Source organism: Pyrus communis, chromosome 15 (genome assembly GCF_041283825.1).
Source record: "Pyrus communis isolate YQ-2024b chromosome 15, ASM4128382v1, whole genome shotgun sequence".
Taxonomy (NCBI): Eukaryota; Viridiplantae; Streptophyta; class Magnoliopsida; order Rosales; family Rosaceae; genus Pyrus; species Pyrus communis.
This window is the reverse complement of record NC_142579.1, coordinates 803395-818854: the sequence shown is the minus strand read 5'-3', so window position 1 is coordinate 818854 and position 15460 is coordinate 803395. Positions and strand designations below refer to the sequence as shown.

The 15460-nt window shown below is 38.2% G+C and overlaps 2 protein-coding genes across 6 annotated transcripts; both read right to left on the bottom strand.

The window, feature by feature from the left end:
• Positions 1-1884: 1884 nt before the first annotated feature.
• Positions 1885-4811, bottom strand: LOC137716231 (phosphoribosylamine--glycine ligase-like). 2 transcript variants are annotated; one of them, XM_068455658.2, is made up of 4 exons: positions 4429-4811; positions 3568-3941; positions 2858-3388; positions 1885-2410 (listed from the first exon to the last, which is right to left on the bottom strand). In XM_068455658.2, exons 1-4 carry the CDS (start codon positions 4646-4648, stop codon positions 1988-1990), a joined length of 1548 nt encoding a protein of 515 aa, XP_068311759.2. In that variant the 5' UTR covers positions 4649-4811; the 3' UTR covers positions 1885-1987. The 2 variants fall into 2 exon arrangements, with proteins under 2 accessions (XP_068311759.2, XP_088542646.1); XM_088686520.1 differs by having other exon boundaries at positions 3568-3938; positions 4429-4805.
• Positions 4812-5782: 971 nt separating this feature from the next.
• On the bottom strand, positions 5783-12998 carry LOC137713261 (shaggy-related protein kinase kappa). 4 transcript variants are annotated; one of them, XM_068452563.2, is made up of 13 exons: positions 12604-12998; positions 12011-12261; positions 11681-11773; positions 11504-11563; positions 11142-11414; positions 10970-11044; positions 9670-9726; positions 9431-9571; positions 9288-9338; positions 8853-8948; positions 6872-6955; positions 6681-6783; positions 5783-6256 (listed from the first exon to the last, which is right to left on the bottom strand). In XM_068452563.2, the coding sequence occupies exons 2-13, from the start codon at positions 12155-12157 to the stop codon at positions 6168-6170; spliced, it is 1269 nt and encodes a 422-aa protein (XP_068308664.2). In that variant the 5' UTR covers positions 12158-12261; positions 12604-12998; the 3' UTR covers positions 5783-6167. The 4 variants fall into 4 exon arrangements, with proteins under 4 accessions (XP_068308664.2, XP_088542645.1, XP_068308655.2 ...); XM_088686519.1 differs by having other exon boundaries at positions 12011-12257; positions 12604-12960; XM_068452554.2 differs by having other exon boundaries at positions 12002-12261; positions 12604-12946.
• Positions 12999-15460: the final 2462 nt, after the last annotated feature.

The window sequence follows — 15460 nt, the reverse complement described above, 5'->3', positions numbered from 1 at the left end:
GAGATCATTTGGTTACGAAAGTTGCTTTGCGGTCTCGGGTTCAAGCAAAAAGAGGCGATGAAATTGTATTGTGACAATAAGTCGGCAAGAGAAATAGCAGAGAATCCAGTACAGCATGATAGGACGAAGCATGTTGAGGTTGATCGACACTTTATTAAAGATAAGCTTGAGAAAAAAATTGTGTCAATACCGTTCGTGAACTCGAAAGAGCAACTGGCAAATGTTCTTACTCATGCCATGTGTGGTAGGAGCTTTGATGACTCACTTATCAAGTTAGGCATATGTGATATCTATGCACCAACTTGACGGGAAGTATTGGTGTGAGTCAATATTTAGGAGAAAATGAATGTAAATATTGTGTAAATATTAGAGTCATATTTTAGGAATGATATATTTACGTCCTTTATTGTTTCCTTATGGAACAAGGATTGTATGTACTTATATTCAGAATTATAGAAACCATTAAAACCTGTTTATCATTAAGCCAAACAAGCACCAAAAATTGTTGTTGACATGTTATTCAACACCAACATGGTCTGAATAAAAAAAAAATAACAAAAAAAAAAACTCAATCTCCATGCGTAATTTCCGTACAAGAACATGCAACCACCAGTCAAACAACCTATCAAAGTAACGGCCAAACTAGCAATCCGGAACATTAATCTATAAACATATACAAATTTGTGCTACGTAATGAGAAGCGTGCAAAGATATGCTCGAAACCATATGGTGTTCATAAACCACATAACTCGTGCAAGTAGACAAGAAAAAGAACAGCGGCTGAAAAAGCAATGGAGATGAACAATCCAAACCAATACATTGAAACTGGAAACAAACATGTGGATTTTCTAGCTTTAAGTTTCAATGTATTTTTTTATATCTGTGTAATGTACAAGAGACAAGGTATATATGAGAGAGGGAGGAAAGAAGAGGACCGGGAAGTTAGCTGCAGCAAGTAGCTGACTAACAGGAAGAAAGAGAGGGTTGTCTATCACAGCCAACTAGAGCTAACCTACTTCACCCAATCAGTCACCTTCCTTAGATTAAGGAAAGGCTTCCTTAGATTAAGGAAAGGCTTTATCTACTTTACACTAATCAGCCACTTCCCTTAAATTAAGGAAAAACTGATTTACAACAAGTATGGGCTTAAGGTTACCATAGAGATAGAGATACACCCATAGTAGCTTACCCTAAACCCATCGGGACACACTTCATTCCTTCAACACTGCCCCTCAAGCTGGATTGAGGAGGTTAATTGAGCCAAGCTTGCCCAAAAAACGAAAAAACGGAGCTGATGTCAATGCCTTGGTAAAGAGATATGCCAGTTGATCATGGCTTCGTGTGAAGATGGTCCGTATGACTTGAGTTTGAACTTGAGCTCTAATGAAATGGCAGTCTACTTTGATATGTTTGGTTCTTTCATGAAACACAGGGTTAACAGCGATGTGCATGGCTGCTTGATTTTCGCATATAAGGGACATAAAGGACGGAGTAGGAAACCCTAAATTTGAAAGAAGCCCTTTAAGCCAAATAAGTTCACAAGCAGTGGCTATCATGGCTTGATATTCAACCTCTGTGCTAGAACGAGCAATTACTTATTGCTTCTTGCTCTTCCAAGTAACAAGATTGCCCCCCAAAAACGTACAATAGCATGTGGTAGATTTTCTATCAAGAGCATTCCCAGCCCAATCTACATCCGTGAAACCACTAATTGCAGTGGACTTATTCTTATGCATGATGATTCCTTGCCCTATTGAACCCTTGAGATAGCACAAAATTCTCTTAACAATGTGAAGATGATCAACAATGGGAGATTGCATGAATTGGCTTGCCAAGCTCACAACATATGTGATATATGGACGTGTGATGGTGAGATATATAAGCTTCCCTATTAACTGTTGGTAATAACTCACATTTATGGTCCTGAATGTCATACACCTGCAATTTGAATAGAAACTCTGAATTCTCTCTTTTTTAGTACAAATGTTTAACCTCCTCTCACAAATTGTTTCTGAGGAAGAGGAAGGGCTCTCCAGCCAATATCACGGCGGTAGAACCCTCCCGGCCAATTAATTTGTTCAACCCCTTGATATGCCCGATCGCATGCCTCTTTGAGATCTATTCCCTTGGCGGTCACCCCAAGAACACGTCCCCCAGCAGCAATGAAATTGCCATCTAAATCCAGTGCAGTTCCAGCATGAAATACCTTAACAGATGGGGCAACAGCTTCTGCTTCATCAAGGTTACGGATCACACTTCCCTTCTCATATGAACCTGGGTACCCCTTTCTTGCCATTACCACCACCATGGCTGACCCAGTCGACCAGTTCAACGACACCTCACTTAACTGTCCTCTACAAGCTGCAAGTAGAACTTGTGCCAGATCAGACTCCAAGCGAACCATTAAAACCTGTTTATCATTAAGCCAAAGAAGCACCGAAAATTGTTGTTAACATGTTATTCAACAGCAACACGATCTGAATAAGATGGAAAAAATACCCAATTTCCATGCCTAAGTTCCAAACTTCCATACTATCATTCCCACACCAACCTAATAGGTAGACTAAGATAAATTCAAATTTTCATCAACTCATTCCGCAACCCATTCCTTCAATTAAAAGAAAAGGATTTGGAAAGAACGAGAGACAGACATAAACCACCCTTCAACTACTGAACCTAAATTGTTGGCTGTAAAATTAGCAAAAAATTGTTGATAAAGACTTCCCAAATGGTAAAAGCAACATGACATGCATTAAACAACGATTGTGTGAGATTTCAAGTAAATCCTAATCCTCCGCATTTAAAATGAACAAATGAATCATTTATATAGGTATCTACTAGTGATCTGTTTACTGACCTGACACTCTGGATCGCCAAAACGTACATTGTACTCTATCAGTTTAGGTAAGCCAGACTTTTTTTCTATCATGAGTCCAGCATATAAAACCCCAACAAACTTGCAGCCCTCGGCTGACATGCCTTTCACTGTGGGGTAAATGATGGATTTCATGACTAAATCTTCAAGTTCTTTAGTTAGGATGGGGGCTGGTGAGTATGCACCCATTCCACCAGTATTAGGCCCCGTATCGCCATCCCCAACACGTTTATGGTCCTGAGCAGATTCCAGAGGAATAGCATTCTCTCCATCCACCAGTGCAAAGAAAGACGCTTCTTCTCCTTCCAGATATTCCTCAACAATGACACGACAACCAGCAGACCCAAAAGAACCTTTTACTAACATTGATTCAACAGCATCAAAAGCCTCGTTCAAAGTCATAGCAACAATAACTCCTTTCCCAGCAGCCAATCCATCAGCTTTAACGACAATAGGCACCCCTTGGTCTTGTATATATTGTTTTGCAGCAGATGGGTCTGTAAACGTTTGATACTGCATCAATTAATCAATTCATTAGTTAACTCTTGTTTTTATGAAAATAACGACACAAGAACTGAAAAGGCAATGCCAATCGTTTTTCATTATCATTTGCGAGTTCTAATGATCATAAGCAAGCAATATTTGAAGTTAACAACACCCTTTTATAACATAATATCAAACGTAATACAAACCTTAGCAGTAGGTATTCCATACTTGTCGCACAAACTTTTCATAAAGTTCTTGGACCCTTCCAAAGCAGCAGCCTCGGATGAAGGGCCGAAAGCATGGATTCCAACCTCAAGCAGATCATTTACGAGACCAGCAACAAGAGGGGCCTCCGGTCCAACAACGACAAGCCCCACACCCCATTTGCGGCAGAATGAAATGACAGCTGAGCTATCAGAGATGTCGAGGTCTGAAATACAATTGGCATCCCCAGAGGTGGAAATTCCGGGATTGCCAGGGGCACAAAAGACAGTATCACAAGAAGGGGATCGCGTCAATGCGTAGCAAAGAGCGTGTTCCCTTCCCCCGCCCCCAATCACCAAAACCACCACCCGCTCTACTGTAGCATCAACAAGCAACGCTAAATCATTATACACATACATTCCTACCTATATAGTTATCTACACCAAATATATATATACACAAACATAATTAAACTTTCATGCATTGCATACACATATATGTATGGCGTGGGTCCGTGGCACCACTTCTTTACACAAACTTTTGACGCAAGTTTTTTTCTTGCCCACTCTGTAATATATTTCAACGATTCGAACTATCAATCTTTTAGAACAAGATTCATCAATCATTCATAGATCCGTCCCCTATATAGATATTTCCATATTCCACTAAAGTAATGATAGTTGCAATTTTAAATTTTTTTTCAATAAAAAATAAAACTGAGAAATACATATGAATTAATTTCTAAAAAAATAAAACACCAAAAATCAGATATGATTAACCAGAAAGCATGAAAATTTGAATGAAAGTAAAAATCAAACGAAGTAAAATATGAGAGGGGTGTTTTTATTTTTTGCCGGAAGTACCAGGAGCAACAGTGGCGGATTGGGCGCGAAGGGAAAGGGACGGCGGTGATTTGTGAACACGAAAAGTGAGAAGGGTGGATGGGGAGCCGTTGGGATGGCGGCGAGAGCGGATGGACCCCACAGAGGCGAGGAAGGGCTTCGGAGAGCAGCGGAGGAAGTGGGTGTTGTTGTTGAGTTTGAGAGAAACAGCTCCGGCGAGGTCCAACGTCGTACAACCCATTGTTTCCTAGGAATCAGAGAATCTATGTGTCCTGTCTGTTTTCTCCCCTTTTGTGTTCCGCAAATCAGAGAATCTATCCTGCGCGCAAATTTAAATTGGAAGGAAGAATAAAGATGACGATGGGTTTGGGGGGTTTTGGGTGTTTGTGTCATTTTCCAAGGACTGAGGGTTTAAGGCGCTCGAACTAATTAAAGAAACAAGAAATTTAAAAAGTAAATTAAATGAGATTTTTTTTTAGTACATCAATATTTTTACACTAAAGGGAGAGAGAGTTCGGTAAAGTCACATAATAGGCAGCTTAATTTGGTATCGAATTCGCCATTCACAATATTTGAACCTAAAATCACTAGACTTAATTTTATGACTAGGGCAGAAAAAATTAAAATAATCGATTTGGATTTTAAAGGATTGAGAGAAGTGTTAAAATTTGCTACCCAAACTTAATAAGTTCAACACTAAATGTATGGGTTTGTCTCTAACGCACCAAAAATGTAGTTAAGGCGATTTCCTCATTTCTTTCGCCCGATTCAAATATACGTAACTTTCATCTGTAACCTAGGGGCTCCAGTCTTGTGTGTGATTTTTTGGTGTTTTGTATAAAGACGTTGTATATGCATGTATCTCTCTCGTCACCTTACAAGTCAAAAGAGAAATATACACGTACATAATTTGTACAAGTAAAGAAAATCATCGCGTTCCTTTGCAATTGCCATGCTTCCTTCCCCCATTACTATCTCTCCTAAATGCTCCTCAAAATCCAAACGGCCTTCTCATGGAAGCAGATAAAGAAGCCAAAAGCACATCCACGTTTTCTCTCTCGAGCTGCTTTTAGCACTTCAAAAAAGTATCCCTTCTCCAGACGAGAGGAGGGCGCAATGTTGTGTAAATAGCTGAGTTTCCGGTATCAAAGCTCATTGTGAAGAGTACATGATCAAATTCGAACAGTCCAAGGCTGTACTCATTGTGAAGAGTACATGCTCCGTTCTGTCCATCTCGTAAGCACTTCATTCGTATTAAAAATCAAGAACGAAGATCACGTGTAGAAACTAATTATCGTTTTGGTTTGAGGAAACACAGCATCAACGTAACTCAGGAAACGCGAGATTCACATTGTTCAGATTGAAAGCACAAAGATTGAGTCAAAAAATTAAACAAATTATAGTAGACAAAAAGGGCGTTCAACCATACACCAAGGGAAGGAAGAAAGAAAAAAGAAACTCTTGGCGTATACATATTACCGGTCTTTATCTCATATTCCTCGCAGTGGGAGTCGCAGTAACATAGATATTATCTATATTTGGTCTTCAAATAAGCATACAAAACTACCTCTATCCGCATGCAAACTTAAATCTTCGGATTTTCCTAACTTGTTTCGCAAACAGTTGCAACACTCGTACTACTCGCAATCACAGGACACACGATGACAAGTGAAAAGGTAAGAGAGATTTTACATATGTTGATACAGGAACATACTGGAGTTGTGATGGTATGCAGAAGCAACAGACGCTCGTGGAAGTTGCTAGGTATGCAAAGCCATGAATAAGTTCTGCTTACGGGCATGCTCTGGAATAAGTCGGTTGACTATGTCTGTTGGAATTCCTTGAAGCTCTATCAAAGAGAATATAATGAAGCATAAAAGGAGCATTAGAAACATGGAAACCAAATGTAAAAAATTCTGGTGAATGCAAAACTGCACGTTTGTAGAATAAGAATAAAAAAGGACATAATCGAGCCTTTTTATTCACATTAGATTAAAGAACTTGCAATTATCATAATCACCATGAAGCCAATGGCAGCAATCTCCACAAAAATTTCTAGAAAAGTGAAATGGTACTATGTTTTTAAGGAAAACTAATGAAAAGGGCTTGAAAACTTTGAGTTTTAACAATAAGGACAAAATAAAGGGTAAATTGAACAGTACCAGGATTGACTTTTTAGTGTAAAAATGTGGTTTTTCGTTAAAGTGAACAGTACCGCAGGCATTTTGTTAAAACTCCCATGTTTTTATGTAAAGGATTCAAATCAAACTCACCCTGGGGGTTAAAGTTGAATAGAGGAGGAAGAGGGCGACCATTAGGAAGACGAGTATTTGGGTCTCTCAATTCATCAAAGAAAGGGTGAATGCAAGCTTCCAACTGCAAAACCAAAGCAATAAAGTAATTAGCGCTGAATTGTTTTCTTTCTTTTTTACTGAAGGAAACTAAAATTGAAAGTCATACTTACAGCAGTACATCGCAGGTTCGGGGAATACTGGAAAAACCTACAAACAAGATCTACTGCCTCTGGGGGTAAGCGTTTTTGGAATACCTGCAACATGACAAGAATATCATGGTTAATCTCCATGATCAATAAATTCCTATTTAGAGCAACAGCTTATCACAACCGAAATGAACAACAGCAATAATGATGAAAGCTACATATGAGATGGATATAAATACCACATCAACAGGAACAGGCATACTGCGTTCTGCATGGGATAATATAATGTGGCGGAATACGTGTTAAGGCAGTCAAAGATTCATGATTAAGCAGTTACTTTTCACGAGTTTATTTGACCATCCGAATGACACTCAAGAAAGTTATAAATGTCGACTTCTGGATAAAAAACGTAGGGTTCCCAAGCTATAAATAAATTATTAATGCAAGCCTTGGCCCCATACAGAATTTTCAACCTTCAACACCTATATGTCATGACCTCATGATTTCTTAATTAAAAATCTATGAATAATAGTCTCCATCTCCATGCAAATTGCCAACCCCACTTTGCCAGCTCCACATATACATTATTTTTGCACGCCCACTCACCTTAAATATATTAGAAACTAAACGATACAAAGGTTCATATCAGTTCACACCATCATGCCCCTAATCACCACCCAATTATACCTTAAAAAGTCTCATCCAAACACATCACAAATAGACAGTGCATTAATCTCTGAAGCAGATTCCACTGGACAAGGCACTAGTCACATACCAAGAGTTCATACATCCAACCTGAAACAACTTTATAATTTCTATTGATGTACTTTCATCGGATTTTATATGCCTTGTTAGATACATGAGAAATGCAACATACAGTGACAAGTCATCCCTAACTTGACCAAAGAAGCCAGGAAAACTCAAACTCATCAAAGCCCAGCTTACAATACTTAAAGTTACTCAATTTTCAGTCACCAATCAGTTCCACGTAGACTATATCCTTAGAGCATCTCCAATGGGTTCCCTAAATGAGCTCCTCGCTAAAAATTAGGGAGACTTTGGAAAAAATTCATCTCCAAGACACTCCCTACCCTGCTCCCAGCATAGCAAATCCTCTAAGAACTCCTAAATTTGGGGAGGGAGAAAGGATCTCCTAGCATTGATTACTTTTCAAATATAAACTCTGTTTGTATTGGTTCATAGTTACTATGACTTCCCAAATTAGACAATATGTTTGGAGTAGAAATTTTCTAGGTACCTCCTAAGATAACTTTCTAGTCTTTTCAGTTAAATTTGACTTGAAAATATAGAGCATGATTGGAGATGCTCTTACATGATAGGATTAGGACATCACCTTAAAATATTTTCTTTTTCTTTCTTCGCATGTTTACATGGTGCAAATCATCCCTAGCTCAACCAAAGAAGCCAACGAAACTCAAAATGAAAAACGCCATGCTTTACTAGTTAGAGCCTACAAATCTTCATTCATCAATCAGCTCTCTCAGGCTATATCCCATTACGGCAGGTCATCAATTTAATGACATTTTTTTTCCTGTCCTTTAACATGTTCTTGGAAAACACTATACTTAAGTGTAAAAAATTCTATTTACTTTAGCAATCAGTGTAATCACTTATCAAAACCATTGTGAAGATTCTTCATAACTAAACAGCAACATTTCTCTTAGCAATCTACTGAGTACAGTCCTAATTTAACAAAACTTGGGAGTGGCCTGCTAAGGACACCAACCAAATAAAAAAATTTACCCTAGTCTCAGTACAAAGGATTAATCAAATTACTACTAGTATTTCACTCATAATGACTACTTTCTGAATTAGCAACAGCAGGAGCATTTTTCATGCTAGGTTTGACGATGACATTGTACACATATCAGTGCAATAATACAATTTAAGGTCTAGCAATACATCATGGCTTGATCTATAAAATAAAATTTGAAGTCACAAGCATACATCTAAGAATAATATAAGAGTACGCGCAAAGACACACCTTGTGCCACGGATGAGGCTTTATCTGTGGGAATTTAAATTCAGTATAGTTTGGATTCATGCACTTTATCTCTTCCCTGGTTGGAGTCCCCAAAACCTGCACAAAAATGTATAATTAACCGTATGTCTATTCATTCCTCTTTTCATAATTGTGGAAATTTGAAAACATGAAAACAACAGCTTCTTAAAGACTAGAGAACTGTAGACTTTTAAATCATAGAAGATTTCACCACCAAAAAAAATGATGACATTCTAAGGAGTAACAGTTTATAATAGTTGATTGAACCTAGGATGACCAAAATCAACCCAAAAAGAGTCAAAGCGAACTCATATACTCAACCCCGATGGTTTTGTTTTACAGTTTTAATTCGATATTCAAAGTTCGCTAAATAAATACAAAATGGCAATCTACACAGAACTAGATTGACATCCTCACCTTAATTATCTCAACTAGTTGGTCCACTCCACTTTCGCCAGGAAACAAGGGCTGCAAGAGAATTTGGCTAGACAATATTAAGTATTTTTAAGGACAAGAGTAACAAAAACAGCAAGTATTCGCATATTTGAGTACCAAATCACCTGGCCAAGAAGTAATTCAGCCATCACACAACCTGTAGACCATATATCAATAGCTGTTGTGTACTCAGTGGCACCAAATATCAATTCTGGAGCACGATAATATCTTGAGCAGATGTAAGAAACATTTGGTTCTCCTTTCACCTGATAAACACAAATGGAACAGCCATGTAAGCAATGAAATTAGATAACAAGACCATAAGACACCTTCATCAGTAAAAAGGATGGAGTGCAAAACTCACCAACACTTTTGCACTCCCAAAATCACAAAGTTTCAGCTGATGCGTGTGTGGATTCACCTGAATGACATGAAGCATTAGAACATGAACAACAAAAGGTGAATGGCAGAGTATAGACAGACACATATAGATGTAGAAAAATTATTCAAAGAGGAGGCCGGCATTTTAAGAAAAGCGTAGACATCCTTGTAGAGGCCATCCTGCAATGTAGTCCAATGAATCGAATCCTCTACTTTCTCAGACCCTTCCGAGGATACTCCTTGAACATTAGACAAATTGAATACAATTTAGGCATTGTGATCAGATAAATTCTTAGAGTGGGGCCTAAAAAGTGGATGGCTCAAATTATTGAAAGACAATGCGGAACGTGCCCAACAAGAATGTTCAAACTTCCACAAAATGTGCCCCAAGTTATTCAATACTATCTATCTTGTTTCTTTATTAATTTCTTGGTTATGGTATTTGACCAACTTTCTTTTAAGCTTGCTAGGCTGACAATGATAATACAGCCTTACAAACTGATAAGGAAGGGTAGTAACTTCCTATTTACGCCCTTTAAGAAATAAAAATCAAGTCCTTTCCATAGACACCAAAATGCTCAATATAATATAGGCTCTAAGAGAACTAATATCTAATCCTCAAAGGAAGAAGAGAAACTGCAATCACTAAAATCACCCCAAATCCATGAATTCTAAAAGTTACGCATCAAACTACTTTCTTATTGAAATTGAAGGATATCATATGAGATAGCTTGATGAGAATGTTATCTATAACACTGCAGGGAATTTCTGAAATTGGAGGACTCGAGGTACATAAAATAGAGGCGCAGAAGCAGCACGGTGTGGAAACTTAGACACACACAAAACACAAATAGAGATATACATGGAAGGTTCAAAGTCTACCAGCTACTAAGTATTGATCCTGTAATCATTAGAGCAGCATGTTGTCACAAGAACTACATTGTGCATGTGCAGCATTACCCTAACTCCCTAAGCACTGCTTGATTTAAATAAAGTCTAACTTAATTACAATATTTATGGGAAAACACGGAAAGCTTATGGTAGTTCAAAAAGCAACAAAACGCCTCATATTATGCCTTCGACTCTGAAAACACTATTACCATCTAAATAACAAAGGTATTGCACCAATTTGACACATACATGAGAGTTGACTAGTAAAAGCAATCAATGGCTCTGCTTAGTAGACCAGGTTATTGGTCAGACAGATAACTTGCAATGGTGTCAATCACATATTTTGTCATACAGGAGCTCCCAGTTCCTTAGGAAGAAAAAAAAAATCTTACAAGTAAGTTCTGAGGCTTGATATCACGGTGACAGATTCCAATACAATTATGTATATAAGCAAGTGCCCTGCATATCTGCACCACAACAAAGTTGAAAAAGAGAAGCCTTAGATTGTGTTCATTACAATTAAACCAAAAGACGGAGAAAGTAAAAATGAAGCCAAATTCATACCTGATAGGTATAAAGTTTAACATATGTTATGGGCATTCGCTGGCTGATCCTACTATAGTTCCTCGCAATGCGGTTCACCGTTTCAGGAACAAATTCAAGTACAAGGTTCAAGTAAACCTCTTCTTTGTCTGTGGTTGAGAAGAAGCAATGCTTTAGGGCAACAATGTTTGGATGATCCAACATCTGCATAATCTGTAACTCCCTGTTCTTGTAGCGCTTGTCTTGGAGCACCTTCTTGATAGCAACAATCTCTCCAGTTTCTCTACATTTCGCCTGCGCAAAGAAGTTAAAGTTTTATCAACAATGTAATTCATTGGAAAATCAGGTAGATTCTATTGAGCAAAGTATATAGTTCTACCTACCTGGAAAACAACCCCAAAAGAACCAGTTCCAACCACATGTTCTGAAATATAGCTTACTGTCTGTAGAAACGAGACAAAGAAACAAAATGTAAGTCACCGAGTTATAGGAAATCACTGCTTCTGATTTGCAATACCATTACTAGATTAAATTTGAAGAAAAATAGAATCTTGTCCAACCTGCCTAGATTGACCACTTCGACCACCAACAGTCGTTCGTATTACACGACCTGTTTCAGCACCCGCTCCATCAATTACATCCGGTTCGCTATCCTACAACAAAAGAAATAGTAAGGACTGTCAAAAAACACCAAATTCTAGTCAAAACAAGTCGCATTCAACTAGAGCGGGGCCTTAATCTAGACCAAAATGCTTGAGAACCATTTTGCTCATCAGTTGCTTGTGGCAATGTAAAGGGCCACCATTTCGTTATGTGATAGTCGCAACAAATGACAGTTAACGCAAAAATTTCACATTATATTCGAACAGTTTAGAACGAACACGGCATACTCTATCGTCATCACGATCTGGCTTGTCCCGCAAGCTCATCTCGAGCATCTCCCTCCCCAGCCAATCAACCGAACTAGACGAACTCTTGAAGCCATTCACAGACCTTGAACTGCCAACTCCACCATTCCCTAGGCTAGCAGATGCCATACCGACGTCTGATCACTTCACTACTGCAGCACAGCAAACGATGCTACTCCTTCCCCTCCTCGCACCCTGCTCCTGCGTCCACTCCCATCCAAGCACCTATCTTTCTATTAAACAACATAAAAATAATAAAAAATTCAAATTTCTTTCCACAAAAGCATTAATTAAAATTAAAATTCATAAAACATAGAAATTGAGCTGAAATTGCTGAAACAAAATTCAAATGAAAAATTAAAAAAATTGCAGAGTCAATCAATTACTTAATTTAGCTCAGATCCACACCAAACTCACTCCAATTTTTTAAATTAAGCACCAAATACAAATACAAATTTAAAAACCACCGCCGATCCTCCGAAATCAATCGGACTCCAACAAAACAATAAATTCTCGGCATTTTCAAACGCAATACATCCGAAATCCAGAAAAACGGATCGGTTCGGACGACTGACCTGCAAGCGTTTCGGGGAGGCCTGGAAGCAGAGCTCGCGCATTTTAAACTCCGCTCCGCTCCTGGAATTTTTGAGATTTGAGCAGAAAATTTGGGAAGGAGAAGAATTCGATCGGAGAGAGTGATCGGATTACTGTTATTACTGCGAGAAAATTCAATCTACTTTTTGATGAGGCTTTATTCTCTTTTTTTTTTTAAATTACTTTTGCAGTGAGTTTGTTTGAGTAGTGAGTGAGTCAGGAGTACGAACAAGTAGTTGACGACAGCTTTGGGTTCTTGTTTAAAGACAAAGAAAGAATAATAAGGGGTTAAGGACAAGTGGAGGTTCATTTTTGCTTTCCATTGCTCTTCTTTATCTAAAAACATGAGGAGGGGAATATAATATGATTCTAATACTTTTAATTTTGTTTGTCTTCTGTCGGTTATTATTACGGTCTATTAATATTTAATTTCACTTGTAAATTACAAGTACTGAGTCTTAAACCTTTATAAGAAGGTAGTAGTAGGGAATTTTTCGCAATGGACGAAAGTATGACGGAGCAATGCTGCGCAGAGATAAAAAGCTTACGTGTCGTAAATTTTTTTTCCTAAAGAAGAAGCAATGACTATATCTTGGGAAGAAGCATCGGCTGACTTTGTGCCAACAACTATGTTTGAATCTTTTGTGTTATATGTTTTCTGTTTAATGTATTCCACAATGAAAATGTGTCTTGATAAATTTGAAAATTCTTGTTTGCAAGAGCGCACTATTAGCCCGAAGCAATTGAGCTTGGTATTGATTTTTATTTTTTAAGTTCTCTTGAGTTAGGCTCGTTTGAGTTCGAAAAAAAATTGAACAATTCAAGTTTGAGCAAAGTGATATTCAGTTTTACTTGACTTATTAACAACCCAAGTCTTATATTACAAATTTAATTTGTCTAATATATTTTTAAATGGAAAAAAGAAAAACTGCTTTTGCCCTTCATATTTGTAATTTTTTTTTTCCTGTACGTTGTAGCAGGCATGTTAAGAGGAAATGGTCTTTAGAAAAAATCTTATCGGAGTAAAATCACATGAAATAAATACCGGTGAAGAAAAAAGAGGCCATACATGTTGATAAAAACATCATTACTCAATAGTTACATAATCATCGTAGATACAATTCTTCAATCATAAAGGTCCCACGCTTAAATCAAATGTTTGAAAAAATCTCGAATTCAAATATTCCGGCAACTTAAAATTACTTCAAGACTAACTGAATGAACCAAAAATGACATTTCAAGGACTAAATCTCAAACAATTAGGATAAGTCCCAAGAAGAGGCCCACAAGGCAAACTACTTGAAAAAGCATGCCCTAAAAGTCAATCATCTAAAGTACTTTTATGGACAGCATGCAAACGTAACTCTCCGCGTCCCCTTATTTTCATCCAAGGCAAACGAACGTAGAAGAAGACAGACATGTACTTTGACTTCACACTCCGCGTCTTATCATGTTGAAATTATAATTTTTCGATTATTTCGATCCATTTCATTTCCAGCAGGCATCCCAATATCAAAATCGATCCAAAAAATAGTTTCCGAAACAGTCATTTTAAGCAGCCTCAAATTTTCATTTCAAATTCCAATGGCATCAAGAAGTTCGGAGTTGAGACACAGAAACTAGTGAGTTGGCTACAATCGCACCACTAGCAGCAACCGCAGGGACTCCGATGCCGGGAAATATAGAATCTCCACAACAATATATAGCTGAGGGATGGAAGTTGAAGGCCCCGGGAAAGAGTCTTTACCGGCGGGCTTGTATTGCTGGTCAATCCGTTCCTCGGTTCCTTCGAAGAAACCTCTGGTGTCAATGGAGATCAGACTAACTTCACCTCGCATTTCTCTCGATCGGCTAAAGCCAGCACCATGCCGCACGCTCCACGGTTCTCCACATAACATAAATTACAAGTGATTAATCATAAGCAACGCAGTAAATTAATACATGTTTGGAAGGAACCGTGGAACATGTCCTAGTGTTTGTTTATTTTCTTGTAATTCAGATCATGATATGGTACTGAGAAACATAATGACATGTTACTTATGCTACGTTTCACTAGTCTCGGCAGATCAATAAAGTTTTGAGAAACCATAACGGAAACGAATTTGATATGTTAATTTATACACTATCAGCATGCTTGTTGGGTTTGTTAATTTCTGCAGCTTCATACCCTCTCATGTTTGGTCGCAAGATTGAATGCATCAACGATCAATCAAGGAACATAGACAAGCAAGGAGTGTAAGTGAAGAAAATGGGAGTGTGAAAATCATTTTCCTTCGAGCTTACGCGTCCTTGGGAGAATGTAAATAGTATGAACCTTGTAGGCTTATACTTCCAGCTGTGATTTAAATAAACCTGATACTATAAGCATCTTTTAGCAATAAAGCCAGTAATTATTTCAAGCGAAGAAACTGAAGGCATTGAAGCTACCAAACAATCACAGCTGCATGCAGTCCTTAATTTGACACGGCACAAGAAGAGTGTTGATATTACACAGTTTAGTCCCAGCTTTTTCTGTATGTGCGGCTGAGGCCTGTGCTTCACTGACTGCGGTCCACCTCCTCCTCCTCCTACCATGGTGGCTGCGCTTGGTGCAGATGTTTTATTCTGTTGTGCCGCGGTAATTGGCAGCTGCTGCTGGTGAGACAAGACACTTCCATTGTCAACAGTTGTCGTAATAATATCATGGATGATTGCCCTTGATCTGCTCATCCTTTCTCTGAGCATGCGCTTCCGAGCGAAGTATTTCTGTGCGTGGCTTGCAACTTGGGCTGGAGCGAGTCTTGGAAATCACAGAGTTTCTTGATATGCTTTCCCAATCCCCCTCTCCAAACTTTTTAA